The 27,998-nt window shown below is 38.9% G+C and overlaps 1 protein-coding gene across 1 annotated transcript; it reads left to right on the forward strand.

The window, feature by feature from the left end:
* The first annotated feature begins 6,443 nt into the window (after nt 1-6,443).
* Nucleotides 6,444-27,326, forward strand: wnt3a (wingless-type MMTV integration site family, member 3A). Its single transcript, XM_081374088.1, has 4 exons — nt 6,444-6,538; nt 20,134-20,375; nt 25,540-25,805; nt 26,166-27,326. The coding sequence occupies exons 1-4, from the start codon at nt 6,465-6,467 to the stop codon at nt 26,643-26,645; spliced, it is 1,062 nt and encodes a 353-aa protein (XP_081230214.1). The 5' UTR covers nt 6,444-6,464; the 3' UTR covers nt 26,646-27,326.
* Nucleotides 27,327-27,998: the final 672 nt, after the last annotated feature.

Raw genomic sequence — 27,998 nt, forward strand, 5'->3', positions numbered from 1 at the left:
TCAACGTAGAGCAGAAACAGTAAAACTGCTCGATCTCAAAGCGAAAAGCTGATATGCGATGCACCTGATGCCCATTTATACCCGCACTGCGGGGCAGAGCGGCAGATGCAAATCTTGCATGCTGATGTGTATTAGCCCGTTCAGTTACACTCAAAGAAGATTGGTCCCTCTAGCGAGATTGCCGATTCGTCGTTCACCTTCCACTCCACTGAAAGGGAACTGGTTCTTTTAATATGTACAGCATTTACTTAACTAAAAACTGTTTTGTAAAGGCTGTTTTATGTAGGCCTAATTTAGGAGCAGAGAAATTTGTCTTAGTCTGGTATTTGCCGTCTAGACATAGCAATACAGCATGTGCATAGCACCTCATCTATTATAACACAAGACTTTGACCAAATGTATTAAACGACAGGAAAAACCGAGCACCCACATACAGTAGCTACAATAAACTTTGTAACCTGTAATTAATTGTAATGTGATGCACTTACTGCTGCAGATGCAGCTGTTAATGACTGATAAAAAAACAAACCTGAAAAATTTTAGCTTGATTGTGGTAAAATGTTAATAATAATATAATAATAATAATAATAATAATAATAATATAATGACTCATGCAAGTTTCTGACCACACATAAATCCACTATACTAATATTACTAACTTTTTAAAAAAATATAATACTAACTTTAATTATTTAAAAAATAAATTTTCATTTCTTGAATAGTAGAGGTTCTACACTAACTTGCAGTTCCTTATCAGTCAGTCACGTTCTATGTTAAGTCGACAGACTGGCGTTGTGGGACCTCAGTTGGGAGCCCAATCACCTTCAAGTGGTAACAAAACAAGCCAATAGACATTGGTGAGTGGGATTTTCATGACAAACCACACCCCCGGACACACAAGTATATAAGCTCGCCTGCAACTCACTCATACAGCTTTTTGCTTCGGAGCCGAGTGGCTGATCTTCAGCGCTCAGCCAATCTGCCTTCGAGCTGACAAAGAAAAGGAGGCATTCTGAGTTGGAGAGATGGCGTATTTCATGGTGTGTTTTCGCAGAAAGAGGAAACGTGCACAGATAAGTGCAGCGATCACACCCCTGGGCACTTCAACAAACAAAAGAACAGTTCCCCGAAAAGAGCAAGCACTGATGACGCTGCGTCTTTCTAAAGATGGCATTCCACCCGTGTCTTTCTGGATGTGGTCGTTTCTTGGCTCCATCTGACAGCCATGATCACTGCCTCACATGTCTAGGCAAGTTTCTGGGGGTGGCTGCGGGTCCTTCTCATTGGGGACCCAGCATCTCATTTGGGGCTCCCAGGGGGGACCAGATGTCGATAGCTGCATCGTAGGGCAGGCTTGAGTCCTCTGTGGATGAAGACTCGGCAGTGCTGCCCATTTCGGGGACAGTGGTGCAGGTCTAGTCGGTGTCTGGAGGCCTGGCTAGCGCTTCCCAGCCCATCTCGTTGGCGCATTTGGACGATCAGACTCGGCTGAGTGATTCAATTTGCCCAGCGTCCTTCCAGGTTTAGCGGCATCCTATTTACCTCAGTGGCAGACAAGGATGCTCCTGTCCTGCGTGCGGAGATTGTGGTCTTGCTAGCGAAGGACACAATAGAGCCGAACCCTCCAACCGAGAAGCCTGCTCACACAGACACTGTTAGTTAACCTTTATTTAGTTAAAACTGTGCAAGATCAGAGAGGACAAGGAGCAGGTCTTGATGGATGCACCTTAACGGCCCACCTGGACATGGTTCTCGGACCTGATGGTCCTCACGACAGCCCCTCCCTTGCGGATTCCCCTGAGGAAGGACCTGCTTTATCAGGGACGGGGCACCCTGTGGCACCCGCATCCAGATCTCAGTGTCAGACTTAAGTGGCCTACCACCAGCAGTGAAAGACACTATCACTCAAGCCAGAGTTCCCTCTACTAGGCGAGCTTATGCCTTGAAGTGGAGTCTTGGTTGGTGTTCTTCCTGTAAGAGCCCTTGGGGTGAGGGCTCACTCAACTCAGAGTGTTGCCTCCTCCTGGGTGTTGGCGTGCGACGCCTCTCTAGCATACATCTGCAGAGCTGCGGGCTGAGTGACACCTAACACCTTTGCGAGATTCAAAAATCTCTGAGCTGAGCTGGTTTCTTCCTGCGTGTACAGTGCTATATGCCCCATATGTTGTGATTCCCTCCTGGTAATCCCATTTGTGTATTTTTCCACAGTATGGTTTCCCTGTCGGTAAACATGTGTCTTTCCCCGGGCAGATTCCACTCTGCCCTGTTGCTGCATTGGTAATGATTCCATCCCTGTCTGGGCAGGAACTACCACATAGATCTTTCATATCTAGCACTGCCCCACAGGTCAATCCATCTGTGTATTTCCACATGTTACCTCCCTATGGGCAGAATGTGGTCTCCGTAGTATCCCTTTCCATCTGGACTTGGCATGCTTCCCCAGTGTTATTCAACCAGTTGTGGCTGTATAGTGTAAAACTGAAAGGAACAGCAGCTATCGACCTTCCCCTTGGAAAGTTCTGTCCTTCCGTCTCACCAGGTACGGAGGTCTATTCGACATACTTGGAGACGGCTGGGTGAATGGCTGTGAATATCTCGGCTCCTCAAAAAAACCTGAATGAGTAAGTTGCAAGCGAGCTTATATACCCGTGGGTCAGGGGGAGTGGCTTGCCATGCAAATCTCACTCACCAATGTCCATTGGCTTATTTTGTTACCACTTGAAGGAGATTGAGCTCCCAAATGATATCCCAAAATGTCAGTCTGTCAATGTAACGTCTCTGTTCCCTCCTTCGGGGAACGAGGGTTACAACAGTAACCAAGACTGTTTTCGCTGTATTCAATGGATAATACCTGCCATGCATTTTCTCTTAAATGTAGTGCTTTAATGGTTGGTAACATATCCTCGGAAAAAGCAGTCCTATCTAGTTACTTATTAAAAATGTACATTATCAAAAATGAACATAACTGCTTCAAAATTTGCATTGTCACTGTGGGTGTGTGTAAAAAAAAAACATTATTATAAAAGCCCATAGGAAAATCTCGAAGGAACCGTCCCATTTAACAATACTCGGTTCGACTTCACAGACTTCAAAGGATGCAGCCTCTGAATTGGGACACAGTTTGACTAGGGATGAAGCTAAACTCTGCATAACAGTGGCACCCTAGAACCGGAGTTGCCTATCCTTGAACCAGAGGGTAAAAAACAGGGTAGAAAATGTTTTTGATGTAAAAAAAAATAATAAATAACAACATTAAAAGTGATAAAAATCAATTCATGACCTTACAATACCTTATGTAGCCTATATGTAAATGTCAGGAAAAGGGGTTAGACAAAAGTTTTAGAGAAACGTTGTCAACATGATCTGGTAGTCACGTTGAGTAAGGAGGAAAAAGTGTGAAGGTTCACTGAGTTCATAGTTACCTGGGGGCAATATTAATCATATTCCATTCTCATGGCTGGAATAATAGAGCTTGACACTCTGCTCGTATACTGTAACCCATGACTAAACAACACCTCACCCTCTTCAAGCTCTGTTAGCTGGACTCTGAAGCAGAACCTCAAACATTTGTGTCTGTTTCATATTTCTCCACCAGTGATATTGTGGACAGGATTGCAGCTGACGTTGTTCATGTCATTTGAGTATGTTTTGAGTGTTGACTCTGCCTGTGAGGTCATGATTACAACGGGCGGAAAAAGTGCCTCGACTCACACCTCTGCTGTCTCTTCTCCAGAAAGAAAAAAAAAAGTAAAAACACACTGCACAGAACTTATTTTCACTCTACAAAACACCTCCCAACACCGCATGAAAACGTGTTGGGATGTAAAAAGAGTATTTTATGACAAAAAAAGTGACCATGGATTAATCGATTGTTTAAATAAAGAAATACAGTCTTTTGTCTGCAGTCAATCAATCATCAATATCTGCTAAAATGAATGTGTTTTCAGATCACCCAAAAAATGCTCTTTTTGCATGCTTTTTCTAACCTTTTTATTTCTCATTTTTTTACTAAACAGAAAAAACAGAACAGAAGAAACAGAGAAGAAAGAAAGTCATATAGATGTCAATGGAACAACATGAATCAATACATATTATTTTTGTGTGAGAGATTCCTTTAATGAATATCTAATCCAAAAGTTAATATTCTCATTCAACACAGGTGAGTCACATATTACAACACAGAAGCATTCAATAACTTCCAAAACACCCTAGTTTCTGACTTAACAGCAATACATGTCTGTCATTCCAGGAAGCTGATTTGTAAAGAAGAGATCTTTCAAAATGCATTTAACAAGGCAACACAGATTTCTTCATTACAAACATGATTCTATTGTTTAATAATTCTAGTAATTCGCAAATCACAAAAAAAGCAATCTTTGGGTAAGCATCAGGGATATGTAGATCTTGTTTGTCTGTTATAACACGGCTTTTCCACTATTCAAATCTGCGTTATATATATGGTGCTTCACACAATACAGGTTGATTCAAAGCAGCTTTACAGTGAGGACAATAGTTATCAATGATGCAATTAGCTAAAGTGTCATTATTCAGCTGAAGTCACTTCAGAGTCTATGGCCACTAGAGGGCATAGGTTGGTCAGGTCAGATGTTCACAGAAACACAGAGGAGTGACAGATTTGACAGGACTGAAAGCTTAGACATAAGTCCTCTAAATAGTCCCCTAATATGTATATATATAGTTTAGGTACTGAGACAAAACATTTGCTTCTCTTTAAATACTCTGCTGAGCAACATGAATGAAGTGATATTGTGTTTGCCATCATCGAGTTTGCTGCTTCTCATTGCCACTAGATGGAGACATGTGAAACAGAAATGTCAATCCGGTTTCAGTCCTGTAACATACAAAGAGCGCATGAAAAAAATAATGAATGAAGATAGCCTATTACTCAAGTAAAAAAACACAAGTAAAATTAATAAATGTTTGAACGGAATCGAATGTGAAGATGGCATAATTATAGGGTTTTTTAATCAATATATTGTGAACACGAAATAATGAATTAATGTGAAATTTAAAGTCTTATGACTGTATAGATCAAAGGCAGGTCGATACAGCCATGCAATCACCTTTCATAACATGACAATGATAAAAGTTTATACGACCTTAGAGGAAATTTGGGCCTATAGGGTCATTTGTTATTTCGTTATTGTAGTTTCCTATTATGTTACAAGAGAAATGTGCAGTTTTATGTAACAGTTGATCTATAGTTATTTAACAGTTAATAGTCGGAAAGAATTCTCTGATTAGATCTGCAAGTTAGTTATTATATTTTTAGACGTTATAATGAGGGAGAACGAAAGATTCATTCATTCATTCATTCATTCATCAACATTTCCTATAGCCTACTCTACTTGATTTGAGCTTATCCTTTAGATCTATAGATAAAGGACCTATTCCACCACAAACCGCATTTGATCAGGTGTGTAGGATCAATGAATATGAATACACAGGATGAATACACTTCCAGTCGTAAAAACAACACGTGAAAGAAATACTGCAACCGCTTAAAAGAAAGTTTCCGATTTGGGAAATGCGACATTGAAAAAATGCCCTATAGTAGGCTATAGCATAATATAGGCAGGCCTAGGCCTATATATTTTTTCCCCCCTTCATATTATAATCATTACGATTAACAATTGTTAAAAACTTTAACAATTTCATGATCTTATAAGGCAAACGTACAGTTTTTAGTTTTAACTCGAGTATTATTTTAAATATTTTTGTAAATGTTTTAATTGGATTTTATATTTGAATTGGAAAGAAAACACCTGATATAGCCTATTTACTTCTATCTTCAGCTGGGCATTTGCTTTGTGTAGCCTAGATGTAGCATTTATAGCCTACATTAAACATTTATAAAATAAAATAAAAATTAAATTAAAAGAAAATAGATTAAATCGAATAATTTGAACAGAGCGAAAAAAGCAATATGCTACAGGACAGCAAGAAAAACGAACACGAGGCAAGCGAGCAATTCACACGTTTTTCATTTTTGCATATGAGGGGCTTTAAATCGGGGGGTGAAATCCGGACAGGTTGTTATAGCTACCCAATCCACAGGGGTCCCCCCACCCACCCGTAGACAACCTTATATATATAACACAGAAAGCCTTGCATGTCCCAATAACTATTAAAACAGTGAGTGTCCTGAGCATTGCGGTTCAGGCTGACTGAGTGACTCTATCATCAGAATTTCGCCCGTGGCAAAAGCCTGTGATTGGGTCCGAATGAAAAGCCGTTCTCAACTTTAATATGTGCCTCATGAACGCGCACAGAAGAAGGCTGTAGGATTATCGGAGAGAAATATCGCTCATAATCATCTCGTGTTCTCTTATTGACACACGCGGGCGAGTGTGTATGCGTGTGTGTATGTGTGTGTGCGTGTGTGTGTGTGTGCGTGCGTGCGTGTGTGCGTGCGTGTCTGTTTAAGCCTAACTTTTTAAAGGATGATATATCTTGGATATTTCCTGTTTCTTTTTTGTGGGCTCACGCGTGTCATGGCAAGCTACCCGATATGGTGGTAAGTTTTATTACCTTTTTAACCTTTCTATGTGAAATAGCCTACAATGAGTTTGCTAGTCTAGAAAGGGTAAATGACAAGCTTTCAACTTGACAATGATTTGGGGATTGAAAATGTCCGTGACGTCAGCTGAACTGGTGATGATATGATGATAGATTACGCGATGTCTATCTATCTATCTATCTATCTATCTATCTATCTATCTATCTATCTATCTATCTATCTATCTATCTATCTATCTATCTATCTATCTATCTATCTATCTATCTATCTATCTATCTATCTATCTATCTCTGTCTGTCTGTCTGTCTGTCTGTCTGTCGTGCACCTGTTAATAGTTTGGAGTAAGCTACTGTAAGTAAATTGTTGGATCAACTTTTATCAACATTGACCTATGACAAATGTGTAACAACTCATGTTTAATTTGTTTGTTAAAATGTGCAATTGATTTATCGAAAGAGTGAGTAGCCTATAGGCTAATTTGTTTTCAACTATTACAAAGTTTTAAAAAAAGAAAAAAACATTCTCAGTGATTCAGATTAATTGCCATTAATATCTTTTATGACAGGCTGGAACTTCTCCAATAGAAGACTTAAGTAAATAAAACCTAAGCATGGAACTCATAGCCTACTATAGTTGGAAAAGATCAATGCTGTTAGTGTAGCTGTTCAGTTTGTTTCGTTAATCAGAGATAAACTTCATCTGAATTTAAATTAGGCCTTTTGGATTGTATTTTTATTAACATTATTTCATTGGCAATTGAACGCTTAGTTGTTGTAATTTAAATAAAAACACCTGTAGTAATAATAAAATAAATAGGCAATTGTAACTGAGAAGGTTGGAAAATTATTTATTGTTAAGAATATGCATAATTGCATAATCATTTGAGACTATATTTAAAAGAATTTAACAGAAGGTATTTGCCATGAAATATAACTAAATGCATGTACAAAAATTTCACACATAAGTCATAACTTCATACCTGACAGAAACATTCAAGGTGTTTTCTTGAACAGATTTCACTCGTACGCCTAAAATATCATTGTTTCAGGGAGGCAAGACAATAAAGCAGAGTTTTCTCAGTGGTTGTAAAAGCTGTAATTGAGTAGGTCATTAGTCACAGTCCAGACCACTCTTTTTGTTAATTGTTGTCTGTCTGACCCTCTTGAGATTTTAAAAGCCGTGCTTTCCTTCTCATTCACAATGCCAATTCAGAGAACAGCATCCAGAAACTTCTGTTGCTTATAATGAGTAGCCAACCCTTGTGAAAAAGAAGTACACTTCATTGTATTGAAAGTGCACTTGTCTTGTACTTCAAAACTTGAAAGTATATAGCCTTTAACTGCACTTGCACATAATATAATTTTAATGAAATAAGGTCTCTTAGGTGGACTTAAAGAGAGTTTCTTAAAACAGTTCCCTTTTAAAAAGTGCACTTTGTATTAAAGTCAAATGAAAAGTTTTAATTTAAAGAACTCGTTATATTTTAATAATCTATGCTTTAAAAAGTACACTTATTTCATTGTGTTTACTAACATGCTAAAGCACATGTAAAGCACTTTCTTATAATGTTAACTGTTGTGTAGTTATCAAATAACTTTAGTTATTGGAGATTACATTTCAAGTTATTCAAGTTTTAACAGAAATGACATTAAAGCATAAATGCTTGTCCATTCAACTCTTTTACACTTTAACCATATTTCAAAGACAATAGAAGTAATTATGAAATTACATATAAAGGTGTAATAATAATAATAATTATAATGAACTTTATTTTGTAAAGCACCTTTAAAAGCAGCTTCTCAAAGCCCTGTACACAATATAAGCAATACAATTGAGTGTACTTAACTCCCATACTCAAGTGGGTCAAAACACTCTTTTTATTTTTTTTAATTGCATTAAATATAAATTTTAATTTTAATACATTTCCATTGATTGTAAATAACATAAAATTAGGTCTCCAAAAACAGTACATTTAGCATTTAAGTTCATTATTTCCATTACAAGAATGTTTGAAAAATATGCAAAAGTGTACTTCTTTTTCACAAGGGAACTCAGGGGTGCGCAATACAAGTGCTACACTTACCATAAAGGTATGAAATTGTCTAATGATAGAAGATACAATAAGCTATAAAAACACTGAGGTATAAAGCTATCTATACCAATCGATATATATATATATCTGTCAAGCTGTACAGAATGTGCATTGCCTCACACGTTTTTTTCAGCTCCAGCCTCAACACCAGCTTATTGGTAAAATGTGAGAATTTAGAAGTAGGCCTATCAGAAAACTGTCTAGTTTGACCTAGATCATTCTATGCTGTTTTTTTATTATTATTATTATTTTTATAAAAATATAAAAAAAAATATATGAAGGGTTTGTTTTTTTTTGGGGGGGGGGGGTTGTTTTTTGTTGTTGCTCAAATTTGCTTTTGGCTGAATGTGAACCCATTTATCTTGGTTAAAACAATCAGCTTCGGACATAAATAAGGTATGAATAAAGTCATTGAAGTTTGTTGGATTTGATGTAGATAGATTGTTCTTTTAAGAATCAAGTGCAATAAGTCACAGAGTTTCGGTTTCCCGTAACAGAAGGGACATACGTGAAAACATACTGAAATCACTGGGCAATTTACCTCAGCAGGGTGGCCTGCGGTTCTCCAGCTGAGAGAGTTATGTATATGTGATATGATAACCTGCCGCAAGACTGCCCATGTCCATGCAGGGGAGACCTTAAAAGTATTGGTATACAAAAGCGTATCTATACTAATAACCAGCTAATACTATATATATATATATATATATATATATATATATATATATATATATATATATATATATATATATAGATATATATATATATATATATATATATATATATATATAGATATATATATATATATATATATATATATATATATAAAATCTATACTTATACCAGCTAATAACATCTAACCCATAACCTAATGTTACATTTTTGCTTCGGCCGCTATGAAGGAAGTTTTTGACGTGGATCAGGAATAGAGACCAGGTTCATGGCTTCCTTCTTCTCCTTATGAGATGGTGTTGCCTGACTGCACCCTAAACACCACCCCCTGCGCTCCACCTTAAAAGATAAATACCTGGAGGTGAAAGCTTGCCGCACATTCCTTCTCCCAAACACTTCTCTCTTGATGTCAAAGTCGGCTCTGTGGCCCCGGGGCCTACAAGTAAAGTGGTAATTCAGAGGTGCACTTGCTTGGGCTTGCTGAAATATGCATTAAAACCTAGACTGGATACACTTCAGATGAAAAGTGAGCAAATATATCTAAGACTCCAGAGCAAATGGATATGTTCATTTCTGTCCTTTTGTCTTTTAATTACCTGGCTTTAAGAGATTTGGGGGATGTAAAGACAATACTGTTCTTCCGGGGTGGAGGCAGGATGTCAGTTTGGTCATACTTTCGTTTGGTATATCACAAAAAATATGGCAACTTTGCACAAGCGCATAGTTCAAGGAATGCCATGAGTTCCACACACCTGATGCAAATTAAGACAACCTTATAGATGCTTGTGTTGCATTTGATTGATAATATCTACAGATCATTGTTTAAGAAATACCAGCAATCCAATCTCAGTGCAGCGATACATTAACAATGAATCCGGTTTGCCCAGTGTGTTAAGACACTCCGATCTCTGTTGTGTTGGTTTGAGTTCTTCGTTCTTACTAAATGATGATCTCAATATCATGAGCTACAACAGATGACCGAGGCAGACACACGCCCAAGACAGCTGAGCATGAGGACATGTCATTGAAACACCTGTTCACCTCACTCAGCGTTGGTGACGTCTCAAATTTATCAGCTTCTGGCAAAGTACAATAACAAAGTATGAGGTGGTGATTCTAGCCGTCAACAGAGCCTATTAATTATCACTTTAGTCTTGACTGCAGTATACCTGAGGGCTGTCCACGCTTGATGGAACCCACAAACAGTTTGCCAGCTTTAAAAAAAAAGAGTAGAAGATAGTTCTAGCTGTAAAAATGATTGGATGATCCATAATTGAAACTTTCAGTGCATGCACACCTCTGGCATCATATTGAATTCTATAAGTTGCTTGGCAACAGTTAGCCTAATGATCTAATATTACTCTAAGTCACTTTTCATTGGTTAAGGAAAACACTTAATCAAGACTTACCTGTGGTGAAATGATTGTAAGAGTCTCGTTTTGCCTTTGTAACGAAACCTCTCAAGAATATGTCCAGTTCAAAATAAAGAAATAAGAAATAATGAATCTCATTTATTTGAAACTGTGAATCTCTTTCTGATTACAATGATTTGTTGTAATGATTTGTTGTACTACATTACAACATCATCATGATTTGTTGTATACATAATTTATGCTGATTTAAATGAAACATTGTGATTACAATGTAGTTTTTTTTTATTATTCATGTAAAATACAGTACAAAAAAAGTACAAAAAAACCCTCAAAAGTAGAATGCATTTATAATAAGACAGATTAGGGGAAGGGGTGTGAAATGTGCTTAATTGACACAAAAATAATGTCACATTTGCATTGTAAAACAATGAAAAAAAAAAAATGTAACATGCCTGAAATAGGCTTAAAAGAGGGAATTTATTATTATTATTTTATTTTGGGGTTAAATGCAACCAATGGATATTTTTGTGCAACTTATCCTATTGTTCTAGTCATTTGCAGTCATTTGGCAGAGCCAGGATATTTTCATAGGGGTGGCACAGAAATGTCAACATCAGTTCAACATTAAAATAAATTTAACTACAAAGCACTTGTCTGTTTTAGTGCCTACAACTCAACTGAACACAATTAATTGTACTTGATTGTAATTGAGATAGAGATGGAATATATTCAATAGTACTGTGTGAATTTGGCCATTTTTGTTTTATTCAAAAATGACATAATTTTTTTTGCAGAACTGCTTTATAGATGAAATTAACTAATTTAATAATTGATTTTCTTTACAACGGAACTGAATCAACACCGAACTGACTTTAGCTGAACAACAGCCGAAAATGCATAATTTTCCTGTTATCACTGTAAAGCTGCTTTGAAACAATTGTATAAAGCGCTATATAAATAAAAGTGACTTGACTTCACCTCCAGGCATATTAATAGAAAAGAAGCTCATGCTACAGTTAAAGCTCAACTTGCTCAGTCAGCTTGGTTCTGGTTCTCAACACCCCCATAAGCTTCATGGGGTTAGAGTTTTCTATCATTGCATCCTCATGGATGAGATGCAGATAGCTACATAGTTCAAAGATTATTCAGCCTTTATTGAAGAATATATAGCCAATGAACTCTTCAGTAACTCTGGGTTAGACTGTAGGGTCTGTTTCAAAAACATGAAACTGAAAAATAAAACATTCAATATTTAACATTCTCAGTGCAAGAGAAGGAAAAATATGGATCACACTTTATATTAGGTGTCTTTACTACGTACTTACATAAAAAAATGTTTGGTACAATGTACTTATTTGTGTTCATATTGTTTTGCAAAACACTTTTGCTGCTATTGCGGTGAGATACGGGTAAGGCTAGAAACAGGTTTGGTGGTATGGGTAGGTTTAAGGGTGGGTTAAGGTGTAAGGGAAGGGTCAATAGAGTAATCACAAAAATTAATTACAGATGTAATTACATTCATGTATGTTGATATCAAATGATTAATCTACATGATCATTAGTCATTAGTACATAGAAGCTGAAGACACTTAATATAATGTGCAAGAAAGGGAATATGACAAAGTCAGCAGCCGACAGGACATAAATGCCAATGCATGTAAATTTAGTAATTTTATGCACACTCAAATGTATTCCATTTTTATGTGTACTGTACCAACTAATGCAAAATCGGCACCAATTTTTGAGTATAAATGCACAGTGCTCGCATTTATTTGTGCATTAAATTACAGTTAAAAATTACATATAAATGTGTACCTTATACTTATCATAAATTGATTACTTTAATAAATGATTTAATCATTATATTCATCTGTTCTACATCAATTAGCTCAACCAATGTGACACAATAGTGTGTCTGACCAGTTGTGTGAGCCCGCAACATCATGTTAAGTGGAGTTCGAGGTAAGTGGAGTTCGAGGGCTCGTGGTGGATGTGTTCGCTATGGTTGCTGGAACATTTTTCAGACTGTTGGAGGCGTTTGTGGATATTACTCCCCTGTTTCTCCATTTTCATGTAAAAAATACAGTAGAAAAAAAAAGTAAAAACAAAAATCTCTAAAGTAATATGCATTCATAATAAGAAGAATTAGGGGAGGGGGTGTGGAATGTGCTTAATTTTTACAAAAATAATGTTCCACCAACATGGCTGGTGTCTGGTTCCACCAAGCCCTGAACTGCCTGTTTCCCCGCTATTTCCGTCCAGTCCTGTATCTCCTGTGATCCCTCCCAGCCTCCCTCTCCCTCTCCCTTTAACTGTCGGTTCCTCAGCCCCACCTCCTCTGTATTCTATAATACTCTGCACAGTATTGTGTGGATCTGCCACAGGACTTCAGGCCACCAGCTCCAGCATCAGTACCCATCACTCCACCGTGGCCTGTCAACCTGTCGGCTCCACCTTGGCTCCTCCCTCCCTCGGCTCCATCGGAAATCATCATCCTTACGACTCCACCGGGCTCCCTCGTCCCACAGGCTTGGTCAGATGTCATCTTCGGTTCAGTCTGGCTCCGTCTTCTTCCTCAGTCCCACTGGTTCCACCTCAGTCTTCAGTTTCCCATGTTCCACCTCGGAAGCTCGTCGCTGCAGTCTCCAGTGCCAGTGGACTCTTTGGTGTGTCAGCTCCTCCTGGGTCTCCATCTCTAGTGGCCGTCCCCAGGGTGGTCCCCAGAACCTTCGACTCTACCCTGTGGCCAACGACATTCCTTGTCCGTTCTCGTTTATGTTACGTTGTGTGTAGTTTGGATATCTCCCTATTCTCCTGAATGTTGTCATTAAAAGAGATTATTTTGAATCTCTTTCGTCAAGTCAAGTCAAGTCATCTTCATTTATATAGCGCTTTTAACAATGTAGATTGTTTCAAAGCAGCTTTACAGAGATAAACGTATAATTTAAGGTAACAGAAATTGTTTTGGCTTTATAGCGGTTCTTTAATAAAGTTATTTTCCAGCTAAAGTTAGTTCTGATTGATTCGCTTCCATCGCAACGATCATTTGTTATTAAATTAGGGGCCGCTAAGACGACACCATTCTCTCTACACAGACCTTAAACGCGAACCTTTGAGAAATGCTGATGGCGTTCACATGCACATTAAGAATTGGTTCTATAGTTATGTGCGTTTGAATATATGTGCGCAGGTTTGGAATTCCCTACAAACCAAGCCTGAACAAAGTACTGGCGTTTCCTTATCATTTTTGATACAGAATTTTATTTTATTTTATCATTTCGGGGTGATACGCGAATTGAGTTTTCCGACAACGCTTTATCTGTAGAGTGGTAAAGGGATCCTCCATAGGGAGAGACTAGTTGGCACTTCAGCACTGCGTTGTCATCGGGTCCAGGCGAAGGTCCTTCATCAGATCTGGATACGGCCTGGATCCGGCAGGCTGCGGGAAAACCTCGGGATAAACAAAGACACTAAAATTAGCGTAGATGCCATTCTTCTTATGATGTAACGAGTACATCAGGATTTATGGGAAGTGTTCCCGGTTCCAGCTGACCTAATCTATGCAGCCTAACATTGAATTATAGAAGTCTATAATGTGCTATGTGAATGCTAGGTCAAAGAGATGTGTCTTTAATCTAGCTTTGAACTGACAGAGTGTGTATGCTTCCCGGACAATGGTAGGAAGACTCCTAAAAGACTTTCGTCTTCGTTTACACACCTGCACAGCCTTTTTACACACGCTACCCATGACAATATTGTGATTTCACATAGCCTTTTATTTTATTATAGAGACATGTTCTTCAGTATTTACATTTATGCATTTAGCAGCACTTTTATCGAAACCATCTTACATTGCATTCAAGGTGTACATTAGATCAGTTCATGAATTCCCTGGGAATCGAACCAATCTCAGCGATTCTCTACTGTTTGAGCTACAGGAATACAATCATATATAACAATTACATACATGCATGCAAAGTTTTGACACTGCTTTAGTCATTTCCACCTTTTAATCATGTTGTATTAACCCAACTTCTCCTTCCTCTTGTACAACTACTGTTCGCTGTTCACCGTTCATCTTCTGAAGCTCCTTTGGCACCTGTGCTTATTTCCGTGTTCGCTTGACTTGCTCCTGGCACTGTGAAGTTGGTGCACGTGCCTGAAAGGTCCCTCGTGTTTTATGGTTAAAAAAGGATAGTTCTAGATCTAAATAAACTCAATTCTTGCCAAGAAAAAGAGACAGAAATGCCAGATGTGTTGGTGTGGCCAAGCTTTGTTCAATGGTGGCCCTCTAGTTCCGCCCTTGGGTAGCTCTGAAGTTGGTTGTGTATTTGTATGCATGTAAAAGAAATGCATGTAAGAGTGTGAGACAGACAGGGTGGGCGGGGGGACGTAAACGTCCCATGCCATTGGTTTGAGAGGCTACTTGGCCCCTGAGGCGAAGGACTGACAAAGGCTAAAAAAAGGTCAAATTGTAATAGGAGTTACTTAGTGAACAAATCCTCATAGTTTCGCTACACCCTGCTAGACGAGGTTAGGATCTTCTCTCGAGCCAGTTTCTTTCAAGTTCCCTCTTGTTTTGTGCTCTCTTAGTCTTTAAAGTAAAATTCAGATTAAGCTCCTCTTTAAGAAAGATGTAAAAATGCCTGACTCATAGTAAAATAATGCTAGGGATCAACTTATACAAAGCATAACCTATTGAAGTCAGTTTAGACTAGAGCGGTGATAGAAATGACATCAAAGAGTACACCATGCCGCAGAATAACAAGGAAGTTGTTAGCTGCCTAGCAATGGCTAGTATGTGTACTTCTTTAGTTCACATTTCTCGAGCATGATTGCACAAGTACTTTTTGTACTCTTTTACAAAGTTCCAATTAATGAACTACAGTGACATACAATGAAATTAGTGATTTGCTTTAGGCCAACATAGTTGATCAAAGTCACCATTCATTTCCTTTACAGCCAGAGATCCATAACTTCCCTCCAGAACAATGGAAGAGAGGAAGTGATGTGGAATGCAGCAGGTATAGGAACTGGTTGGTGGCACATCAGCTGATGAGGGAGTGGCGTAGTCTTTGTTATTGAGAGAGCCCTTCAGGTCTAATCACTACAGGTCAGGGGTCACTGAGGGGACCACTTGTTGTGATTAGTAATCAGCTCATAACACAGGTCAACACACACAGCTAATTGAGACTGCTCACACCTTTACAGACAGGTCCCTTTCATTTGTCAAGCATTTGTCAAATTTCAAGCAAATAAATATGTTAATATTTAATATCCAAAATGTTTAAACATAAATGTTTAGCATACTTTTTTGTCATTTGTCATTTTTGTAGAGGTGTTCAGTGAAGTCAACATCTGTTTTTGTTTCAAAGATGAAATTGTTTGTATTTGGGGATAAAAACAGGGGTGGGTGGTGCTTTAACCGGATTTGTGTCCAAACTACATTGCCCAAAAAAAAAAACAAAAAAAAAAGAGCAGATTCATGTGTGAGAATTATTCTTCATGCTCCTCACAACTATTCTTTCACAGTTTGAGCCTGACGAATCTTGACATTGTCATCCTGGAATAAGGCCATGATGTGTCTTCCTACATAGTTGTTTAAGAAATGAAAAGCTACACACTCCATCAATTAGGGTTAGAAGAACTGTTGCCAAACATATAACATGCTATAAACAGAAAAATCACTGCAATAATGATCCAATCAATCATAGACTCTTAAGCATTTGTCTATTTAAATCCAAACAGCACCTTTTTTTTTGTCCGCTGTCCCACCAGCGGACAGGCGGGACATGCTCCCAACACTTTTTGCCTCTTTGCAATTTTGTCTCCATCACTTTTTGAAATCCATCGAAAAATATATTGTAGAACCCATCTACAACACACTTGCGTGAATGTTTGAAAACTGACACTGAGGATGTCTGAATACGTACACCTTAATGAATGAGGCTTCTGCTTATGTATTTCTGTGCATCTAACGTTTTTAGCGCTGCCTTTACAGGAAATCAGCTTGCAATGTGTCTGTTTGCAGCGACAACTTCAAATGCTCTGTGCTGTACATCAGAAACCGCTGCGCTCATTTTCATTCATAGAGGTTACACTCATTTACTTTCCACACTACTATTGCATTGTAATTTTTAGTTGTTTATCTAAAATACCGTGCTGTCACCTGGTTCACCTGTTCTCCAAAAAGAACAACACTGAAAAAAAAAAAGAAAATAAGTGAAATTTACTTAATTTTTCTTTTGCAAGTCAAATCTACTTAACTAAGTTAAGTAAAATTAACAAATAAAATAAGTACTTAGCTTGGCAGTTAAAATTTGCTTACTTTGCAATACTCTGTTTCAAGTACATTTTACTCAAACAAACTTGTCTTGGCGCTGTTGCTATTTTCCTGGCGGGATAAATGACTCTTGCGCCAGACGCAAATCTAAAATGGGTTGGTCTGAAGAGCTTCATTATTCATAGGTGTGGTTTGGGCGTAACGTGAAATAAACCAATCAGAGCGTCATCTCACATTCCCTTTAAGAGCAGGCGCGCTTGTTCTAAAGCGGATTCCTATCATAACGGCGGATTTGCCAGGCGCGCGCCAGGAGCGGTTCACAGCCAAGGAGAGCAATGCTCTCGTCAGGGACGTTGGGGATGGAGAAACCCACCCAAATTAACTTCGGTTAAAAAGGCGTATGATAATTTGGGTAAATGTGTAAGCTAGAGGTATGCTTTTATAATAAATTGTCTATCTATCTGTCTATCTATCTATCTATCTATCTATCTATCTATCTATGGTAATAATGTATGATTTGCAAAAATGAAAACTGCTGCTTCTGTGTAGATGAGAGAATCAAAGTGCGCGTTGTGCACACTCTACATCGATTATGGCCAAGCATGCGCCCTTAAAATAGCTTATGAATAACATGCGCAACGCGCCACTGACTTTAAACAATTTTTTCCTGGTTAGTGGCGCAATTGTTTTCTAAACCTGCAAAATAGCATGAAGGAACGTTTGCGCCGGAACACGCCTCCTTTTTTGCGCTGAACCGCCCCGAGAGCGCAAGTTCATTCCCTAGTTTAGCGACGTGCTTCTGTGGAGGGAAAAGCGCGCTTTGCGCGGGTGCAAAATAGGAATGATACATGCGTCGGTGTACAAAGTCCATTGCGCTGGGTGCAAGATAGGGCCCCAGATGTCATTAAACAGCAAGTAACTAAACTTAACAACTAAAACAATAATAAAACCGAGTAATTTCAGATGAAAAACAGTAAAAAATACAACTTTATTAAAGGCATAGTTTACCTAGAAATAAAAATTCTCTCATTAATTACTCACCCTCATGTCATTCCAAACCCGTAAGACCCGTAAGATGATTTGTGTTCATCATCTGAACACAAATGAAGATCTTTTTTATGAAATCTGAGAACTTTCTGGACACTCTATAGACATCTCCACTTTGACGCTTCAAAAAACTCATAAAGAGATCGCAAAAACTATTCCATATGAATTGAGCAATTTAGTCCAAATTTTCTGAAGAGACTCGATTGCCTTATATGATGAACATATTTAATTTAGGCTTTTATTCACATTTAAACAATGATCAGCGAACATAAATAGAAGATAATAATTACTGCCTTAATTATTCATTCCCCAGTGCATGAGGGGAACACTGGTATCAAAAAGTTGGGTATGTTTTACTTAATTTTACAACATTGATATTTTCACTTAATCTAGAATTTACTTTTGAATTTTTTTATTCTTGCCTGAACTAAGTTATTCAGGTAGAAATTACATTTGTTTATTCTATAGATAGAGACAACTGTTGGATACGGCTTGTTTTAAAGGGATTTTTTGATTTCTGAAATCTTCAAAAGTGTTGTAATGAGTCTTTTTCTTAACATGAGTTGTTAGCACATCGAATGCAGTACTTCAAGTAAAATCATGTATTTTTTAATTAATTTTTTTATAATTAGGGTAGAGTTAGGATACATTGTTATATTTGAAATTGATGACATAACCTGGAAACAGTCAAGTTAAGTCACCTTTATTTACATAGCACTTTTTACAATACAGATTGTTTCAAAGCAGCTTCACAGTGATAACAGGAAAATAATGCAACAAAGTTTGTTTCTAGAAGAAAATAGTGTCATAGTCCAGCTTAAGTAAGTTCAGTGATGGTTCATTTTTGTTGTAAAATAGGTATTAATTTAGTTAATTTATATATATATAGCCGCTATGGAGAAAACCGTGATGTCATCATCCAGCTCAGTTCAGTTCTCAGATAATGTTGGAAACAGTAGCAATGCACCAATAGTACTGACAGCTGACAAACTTTCCACAACATTGCAATGGAAACTCTGAATTGTAAGTGAAAAACATGTCAGCACATGTCACATCTGAGCCGTGTGTCATCAAAGAATGGTCGAGTTCAAACTATCCTCTGATGCTCAGCCAGACCAGTGCACACTGTGTCATTACAGGAAGCCACAGACCTATTTCACTTTTGGACAGTTTAAGGATGTCGGTGGCCCTTAATGACAAGGTGCCTGTCGCGCACTGTGAATCCTTAATCAGTATACTACTCCTGCCTCAGCTGGCTCTTTTATGTTTGTTTACCACTTAGCAATGTGTTATGGCTTTATCTGAACCCCTCCCACAAAGCAAAAGATCTTCAATGCCTTTGACAGGTTCAAACAATACAAGCCACAGTAGTTCTTACTGCAAAATGTTTTGAACTGCTGTGGTACATATACAACGCAAAGTGTCAATGCCAATTGATCTCCTCCTTTTGAGACCTTGAGTCCACACAAGTCCACCACACTTTGATCGTATTACGCTGTTTTTGGCTATTTCAGCCAACCTTGTAAATGATACACCCGTTATAATACTGTAAGCATGTGTAGTTAGTAAAGAAGGGTCTGTGTTTTAAGCTAAAATTCCATCTGAAATATGAGCATCAAATGTTCCGGTTTGGATGTAGGACCGCAGCATTGAATGCTTGTGTACTGACAGGCTACTTAACTAGCCAAACCAGAGAGAATACCTGGGTAAACCTTCTCAACCAGACACATTCGTGCTAAACAGGTCAATCCATCAGCAAACCACCATGAAGAGGCTGACTAGCCTTTCTGTTCTAATTTGGTCTTTTCAGTAGAGATATTCATTCATTCTGCACTCTAGATACACATAGAAGCTACTAGATTTGTTTCAAATCTGCGCATTTTGTCGGTAATCAAGACAACATTCATAAATTAGATAGCAATGAAGTTTAGCAAAGAAAAAAGCAAGAGAAAGCAAGAAAAAAGGCAGTTGCACTCAATTTTCCAAAGAGGTTTGCGGTTGGAGTCATGGTTGGTACAAAGTTATTAGCAAGTTAGTAAGTACATAGTATGCACATTAAAAATTAAGTTCTAACCAAAATCTGGTTTGTACTAGTCAGTTGCTCAACTCCATGTTTTCCTCGGCAGGTCTTTGGCGGTGGGACACCAGTACACTTCTTTGGGTACCCAGCCCATCATGTGCAGCTCAATTCCTGGTCTGGTGCCCAAACAGCTCCGCTTCTGCCGCAACTATGTGGAAATCATGCCTAGTGTGGCAGAGGGGGTGAAAATCGGCATCCAAGAGTGTCAGCATCAGTTCCGTGGCCGCAGATGGAATTGCACTACTATCAATGATAACCTGGCCATCTTCGGACCAGTGCTGGATAAAGGTAGGAATACGATAAGAGAGTCTATGGGTATTAATGGGAATTAGAGATAGTTGAAGAAGATCAGGAATTGCCACTGGTAACAACCATACCCAAATATATACAGGACGTTATCACTGTTTTGCAATGGTGGTCAACCGATATGGGTTTATTAATCAGTCTATACTATGCAATATTAATTATAAAACAGATGGTTCCAAATATACATATGCTGCTTTTAAATGTTTTGGCTGATTCTTATAGATGTAAAAAAAAAATTGCTAATGTATTTCAAAAAGCCGCAGTTTCTACATTTTTAAGAGCAGGAATATGATCAGCCTTTATCCATCCCATAATGAAAGCTAGCTGAAAATCATATTTCACTCTGTGTTTCTTTGTGTTCAGTGGCTATGTAACATTATGGCTTCTCAACTACAACAAAACTCCCTGTTTGCACACAGCTCTGATTGCTGAGATTACTCTGTTGTTCTGTGCACATTATTTATTTGCTGCTCTCTAATCCCACTCTCAATGGGCATTAGTCAGGTGCACTGGACTATGACCGTTTGTACAGATGTAGTGATGCACGCGTGTAAAGTGGGTGGGACATGTTTTGTTTGTTTCTGTCGAAGGGAATCCCCACATTTCTCATTGCATTTGTCCCGGCACAGTAAAAGTAATGCATCTCCCAGCAGCAACTCACTGACTCTCCTTAAAGGCACTTCAGAAGTCTCTCACTGTGTGTGTAATACGCACACATTAACAGACATACTTCACCGCTCAAATGGATTACATTGCCAGCTTGTGTGTTTGTCTAAGGTGAAGTTATGAATGTGTTGTTTTGGTCTTTAATCAGTTGGGATTCTTGTCTGAGGCACAAGTCTGTGCATAACACATAGTTTAAGGTTATGTAGATTTGAGGTGGCATTTTCAGCAAAAAATCCCAAATCAACTATTTTGCTAAGGTAAGCATTATTGCTATGCTATTGATCATAGATTATACAACTGTAACTTGACAAGGTACTCATAAATATTGAAGTAAACTACAGTTCAAACTATTTGGTGAGTTTGAGGTTAATAAGTTTTAAATACATAACTATTAAGTGATTTATTTATTATTATTTTTATATATATAACAGTCGAAATCAGTGATAAATAGCCACATTTAAGTAAATATAACATTGCTATTAAAATGATTGTACAATAGGAATATTTTGATTTTACCACTATAAAAAACAGACAAAATGTTTCAGTAAAATGGATTGAACCTTTTTTTTTTAAACTGGTTTAAAAACAAACTGCTTCTCTTAAGCAAATCAGACTTCCCAGTGAGAAAAGGGGTATTTTAGGCCAGTTTTGGGGTTTTATTTTTATAACCGGCTTAAACTTGGCTTAAAGCTGTGTATGAAATACCATATTACAAAATAGCAATGTAATATTATGTCACATAACACCATCACACTTTGTAGAAGTAGCTTGTGGAGTATAGCTACTGGAAAAATTACTCTTTTTTAAAACAGCTAAGCTACTGTAAGAATATAGTTAGATTTTCAATTCGTAATTTCAGTTCAATTGCTCTGGAATATCTAGATTTTGAAAAAAGTAGAGATGTGTTTAATAGGCTTTTGGCTACCTGTTGCTGCTTTTATTCCCAACTGTTGTATCAGTTCCCCTCTCATTGTCCTAGAGAAACGAGGGGTCAGGGTACAAGGGGCCAAAGCCCATCGAGGAGCCACAGTTGGGATGAACCGGCTACGGTGGAAGGCGGTGTCAGCCGAGCCAATTGCTTTTAATAAACTCTCAAGCAATTGTTACATTGATGGAGAGGGCTTGAGCCCAAGCGGGTCACTGATGATGGGAGGACTGCTCAGGTCTTCTCCATTGTAGTGTTAATAGCCACTCTATATCCCCTGCAGTTCCCCCTCCTCCGGTCTAAATTGAAGGGGAGATTGGTCTGGGACAGGGGTGATGGAGGTTTAAACCAGGTCAGTCATCGGGATCCAGGGGTGGCTTTAGTAAATCATTTTGATTGGATTAAAGCTTCTGAAGCTCTTAATAATGTGAGAGGTCAAAGCGGGCAGATTAAGTGCTTTGTTGGGGGCGGTTTAAGGACCGCGTCGAAGCTCAGAAGCTTTTCATAGAGCTTAAAGAAGAGCACCTCTCACTTTCGCTCCTTTGTGACTAACGCTGTCACTTTTGCAGAGCTAGTGCTATTGTGTGGTGGTGTTAATGTCTGCGGTGCAGACGGATATGTGCCGGTTTCCTCCTCTGTTTTGTGCTGGGCTGAATGGAGCGCTGATCTTTAATAGGTCTTCAGTGGCTTGTTACTGACAATCACACAACTGTCTGAGATCTGCTCTGGTACTTTCAGCAGAAATGTTTCTTCAGCATTTGAGGTGATAGCAGAGAAATGTATTTTCTCCTATGAAGTAACAGTCTGGCCCTGTATGGCTATCATAAAATGTTTGTTTAAGCATCCCAATCACTGGCTCAACTTATGACATGATTTAAGGGGGGCTCTGTTTGCTTGTCCTTTGGCAGATGAGGGGAGTTTTCTGGAAACCTGTCTGAAAAAAACATTTTTTTTTTGCCCAATTTCAGTGGGGACACAGGGGCAGAAAGTGCACACTTCTCATTTAAAGGTATTTATTTTTGATACCTTTTTGATGCACACCATTTGTCAGCTTTCTTTGGAAACCTAGTCACTAACTTATGCATGAAAAATCAGTCTGTTTTGCCACCAAGCTTTGCTTGTTTTTGTATGCCTACTGTATTGCATTGTTTTGCAAAGGTAAACTGCCTCTCCAATCTCAGCCTCATCTCTCTATTTTACAGTGTTGCCCCGGGCTACGTCTGCATCAGCGCTCATTAATTTACATTAACCAAAGTGTCAAAACATGGCCCACTGGAATCCGCTCGCGATGAAAGGAGAGTCAGCGCAGGTGTTCTAGAAGAGTGTGATGAACACACCTTTAACAGATAACGTTGCCAGTCGCATGCGAGCTGTAACTGGACACCAGAATTAACGTGTTCTTACTGTCACTTGAGATTTCTGTTGTTACTGAAATCAGACAGTTGAACTGAAAAGTGGTTATTTACACACAAATAACTTTGTGGCCTAGTGGCATTTTACGTACATGCACCTCTATATTGTCTTTGTGATATTTGTTCAAAATAGCTTTTCTTTGCAATTTCATGACATTTAATAAATGACATTTAACAAGCAATAAAATTGCATCTGGGTGTCAATGAAACCCCTTTTCATTGGAATTCCTTAAGGGCCATCACCACATTGGCCACCACCACAAAGTCAAGTAAAGGAATCCCATGACTTTTAATGCTAACACCCTCATCTAAACCAACTTTGCATGAGGTCAGGCTACCCGGGTTATGACCTCTGCCCTCAGGAGGAGAAACTGTTACAATTTAGGATGTACTGAGAGCACCATGCCTTTCATCAAATGCATGTTTAACTGTGCATGGGGGAGGTCTGCTCACCAGCATATCATTAACTCTGCCCAAGAAAGAAAGAATGGGGTGTGGCAAACTGAGTTGATGGTGGGACCTTAGCCCCGCCTCCTGCTGGGCCCAACTCACCACACAATATCTAGGCGACCATAAGATTAAGCCAGAGAGAAAGCTCCTTTCACAATTCACACGCCCTTTAGATTGTTTTATTAAACCATTTCAATGGGGATTTCCCCGTCTGCCGACAAGTGGGGTCCAGCCAATGCATAGTTCTCTGTTGCTATGACTTAACTTGGTCCCCACTAATCACTGGCAAGGGCAAATTTCATATAAAATATCGGGGGGCTTTTGTGTGTGTAATTCACCATGACAGTGGCAGCACAATGGGGGATTCAGGATCCCAGCAGGTAACAGGGACCACTTGCCATGTGAGCGTCCAGCAAAGTTAGCCAGAAGGTGGGCCGCAGGGGCCAACTGTTGTCACAAATAATCAGTCTAATCAGGCTTCACCTGCATTCTTTTCTCAGGTAAAGACTCCCTACCTCTCTAAAGTGTCTTTATGTCTCCTATTTATCCATTTTTGATCCATTGTTCCTCTGGATATTAATCTGCCCCCTCTTTCCCCCAATGCTGTCTCTCCTTTATTCCCCAGATCAGTCTGCCATTTTATTGTCAGACAGCCATATTTGACCCACATTTAATGGCTTCCTGATCATAAAACATAGGCCACTCAGTTAGTTTTAAATTGTAATTTAATGGCCCTTTCAGACCTGGCTATTGGCCCCCAGTTTTTGTATGATTTAGTTGATGGATATGGAAGCAGAAGTTGCTAGTTTGAGCTAGAGAAATCAAAGGCATCTGTGCTACAGATAAAAAACAGCAAATGATATAGGTTTTTATTTTGTAGTTAAGAACAAAGAAACATTGTTTTGGGTGGTAATTTCAATCGAAACATTCAAAGGCTCCAAATCTCTTTGTCATTATAATTAGCATTAAGGAATAAGAAAGACTTGTGGCCAGTTTTGCAACATCATTATCTCTAGCCTTGATTTCTCCAACCAGTTGAAACCTGCAACAAAGGAAGACTTGATTCACGTCTCCATAGCCGTTTCCTCTCTCCAGCAAGTGCAAGACTGCACAAGACCACAGAGTATTTATCAAAATTACCAACCTCATTAGCTGTCTCTTGGAAAATGCTTTTAAGTTTGTATGGGGCCCTCGTCAGCAAGAATTGTCATAAAATCCCCTGTTAGACAGAATGTTGGATCATCTTTGAGATTATAATCAACCAAAAACTTGCATTGTTCATTCTTCACATTAATTCTGAAAGTAACGCGCTGGGTCTTGTTACCACAATTCGACAGTGAGTCTTAGCTATGAGTAATACGGGTCTATTTCTCCAACTCAGAGTTGCTTAATTGAGTCTTTCTAATTATAGACTTGTCAGCCTTGTATTTACCTTATCTGAAAGGATATGCTTGGTCTTCCCTGACTCATGCCTCAGTAATGCCTCACCTTGTACACAAAGAGACCTGAGTGAACTGCTTTTACCTACAAATTTAACCACATGCTCATAAGATGTTTCATTGAATTGAGTATTTTTATGGGGACAATAATGTCTTGACAAAGAATTTAATCTCCCAATTAACCATAACTTCTCTATAACGTCCTGAGGTGTAACTCATGTAACATTGATTGTTTTCTCTGTACATTTCCATAGCCACCAGAGAGTCAGCATTTGTCCATGCAATTGCCTCAGCGGGGGTAGCATTCGCTGTGACGCGGGCTTGCTCCGAGGGCTCTGCCACCATCTGCGGCTGTGACACGCGGAGGAAAGGACCACCAGGCGAGGGCTGGAAGTGGGGTGGCTGCAGTGAGGATGTGGATTTTGGCAGCATGGTATCCCGAGAGTTTGCCGATGCTCGTGAGAATCGGCCAGACGCTCGATCTGCTATGAATCGTCACAACAACGAAGCTGGACGTGTGGTGAGCACTTTTTTCCTGGTTATGTTGGCCTGGTCCTAACAAAACCCTGCTGAAAAAAACAAAATGCTTTTCCTCTCTGGATCAGATTAGTTTATTCAGCTTTCTGGTGGATTAGTTTATGCTCGGGTTTAGTATATGCTTAGGTTAGTTTATGCTGCTTGCTGGTGAATAAGCATATCCTTTCTGAAAACAAGTCAATTCGAATAATTTACAAATGCCTGGTCATGAAACTAAGGGACTAGCATACAAAACACCGTTTTTTTTTCACCGTAAAATTGCAAATTGAATTGCTTCTATGGTAAACATATAGCATGCAATACAGTGCTAAGATCTATATTCTGTTTTCCTATTTTTCCCTAGTCAATCACTGACCACATGTACCTGAAATGCAAGTGTCACGGACTTTCGGGCAGCTGTGAGGTGAAAACTTGCTGGTGGTCGCAGCCTGACTTTCGGGTGATAGGCGACTACATGAAGGATAAGTATGACAGCGCATCAGAAATGGTGGTGGAGAAACATCGGGAATCACGAGGATGGGTCGAGACCTTACGGCCAAAGTACACCTTCTTCAAGCCCCCTATTGAAACTGACCTTGTCTACTATGAAAGCTCCCCTAACTTCTGTGAACCCAACCCAGAAACCGGCTCCTTTGGCACCCGTGACCGTATGTGTAACCTGACATCACACGGCATCGATGGCTGCGACTTGCTCTGTTGCGGTCGAGGCCACAACACTCGAACTGAGAAACGCAAGGAGAAATGCCACTGCATCTTCCACTGGTGCTGCTACGTGAGTTGCCAGGAGTGTACGCGAGTTTATGATGTCCACACCTGCAAGTAAGCACCAAACAAAACCAAAACCAGATTGGACCAGATTAGACATTTGGGGTTGTGAACATTCGAGGGCCTTTCACCGAAACTTGTGGGCTGAGTTGAATTGAGTTTGTGGTTTCACTAATAAGACAATCACAAAAAAGATACAGTGGACAGTAAAGTAATTCTAAAAGACCATCGATAAGAATGCTGTTTAAACAGACAAAAAGATAAAACCATTAATCCTTTATTCTCCACCTGGACCATTGTTGAGGACAAACACGGGCCTGTGGCTCAGCTTTGGAAGGGACTAATCGTTTCCAGTCTGATATGGGAGGGGATAAGTGATGGATCAGATTACTAGAGACTCAGGCCCTTGGGACCTTGACCAATTGTGTCTCCAAGAAAAGAACAGAAAATCTTTAAAAGGGAGAGTTTTTGTCGGCACGTGGCAGCAAACTCAGATGGGAGAACTCTGAAAAACAAATGCAGCATAAACCGAATACCAGGGTTTGCCCACAAGCGCCTCTGAAATATGTTTATAGTTGCATTTTTAACAATAGCCTTACTACTAACACCATTAAAGAAGCTATTTGTGTCTTACTTTAATACATATTTTAAAGTGCATTCCAACATACCTGAATACCAGCAAACAACCAATTAACAAATTCCTTTACAACATATAATTCACTTTATGTTGTTTCTGTGTGTAAGACCAAACATTGAACTTATTAGGTTGAGTTTATAGTAAGTTACTAACATTAGGTTATGAATGCACTTGTCCCCGAGTGAATGCCCATACATTGTATGTCATTGTTTTCTTGATATGATTTTAGAACTCACTGCACATATCAAGTCCTCTTCTAACTAATGTTGTTTAGGCTGCTTTCACACTTGTTTCGATTGCCTGGTCCAAACCAGAGTTCACTTGCTCCCCCTTTTTCCCTGACCTCGTTGGATTGTGTTCACACTGTATTTTTGAATCTGAACCATGGCATGTTTGCGTCATCAATGCAGCAGCTGTTTACCCCTGTTGCTAGTTAACAACTACACGGGAGAAGGCTGCAAAATGGACAGCCAGGCTCAGTTTTGTACTTTGTTTTTTGAATCTTTGGTTTTGTTTCCAAACCATCAACACAGAACGACACACCATCAATAGTAGTTCACTTCAATGATTTAGGACAATTGTGTTCATATCACACCACAGACTATAAAGAGTTCGGAAATCAGCGTTCTCGTTGTCCAACTCATCCAAATAAACCGAACTCTGACGTCAAACTAATCCGGGTGTGCTCCAAAAGTACTAGTGTGAAAACACTCAGTTTTCCCCAAAGATCAATACTCTATTAAAGCGAAAACAAAAATATGTCAGCACTTCTAT

Source organism: Scardinius erythrophthalmus (assembly GCF_964197995.2).
Source record: "Scardinius erythrophthalmus genome assembly, chromosome: 9".
NCBI lineage: Eukaryota > Metazoa > Chordata > Actinopteri > Cypriniformes > Leuciscidae > Scardinius > Scardinius erythrophthalmus.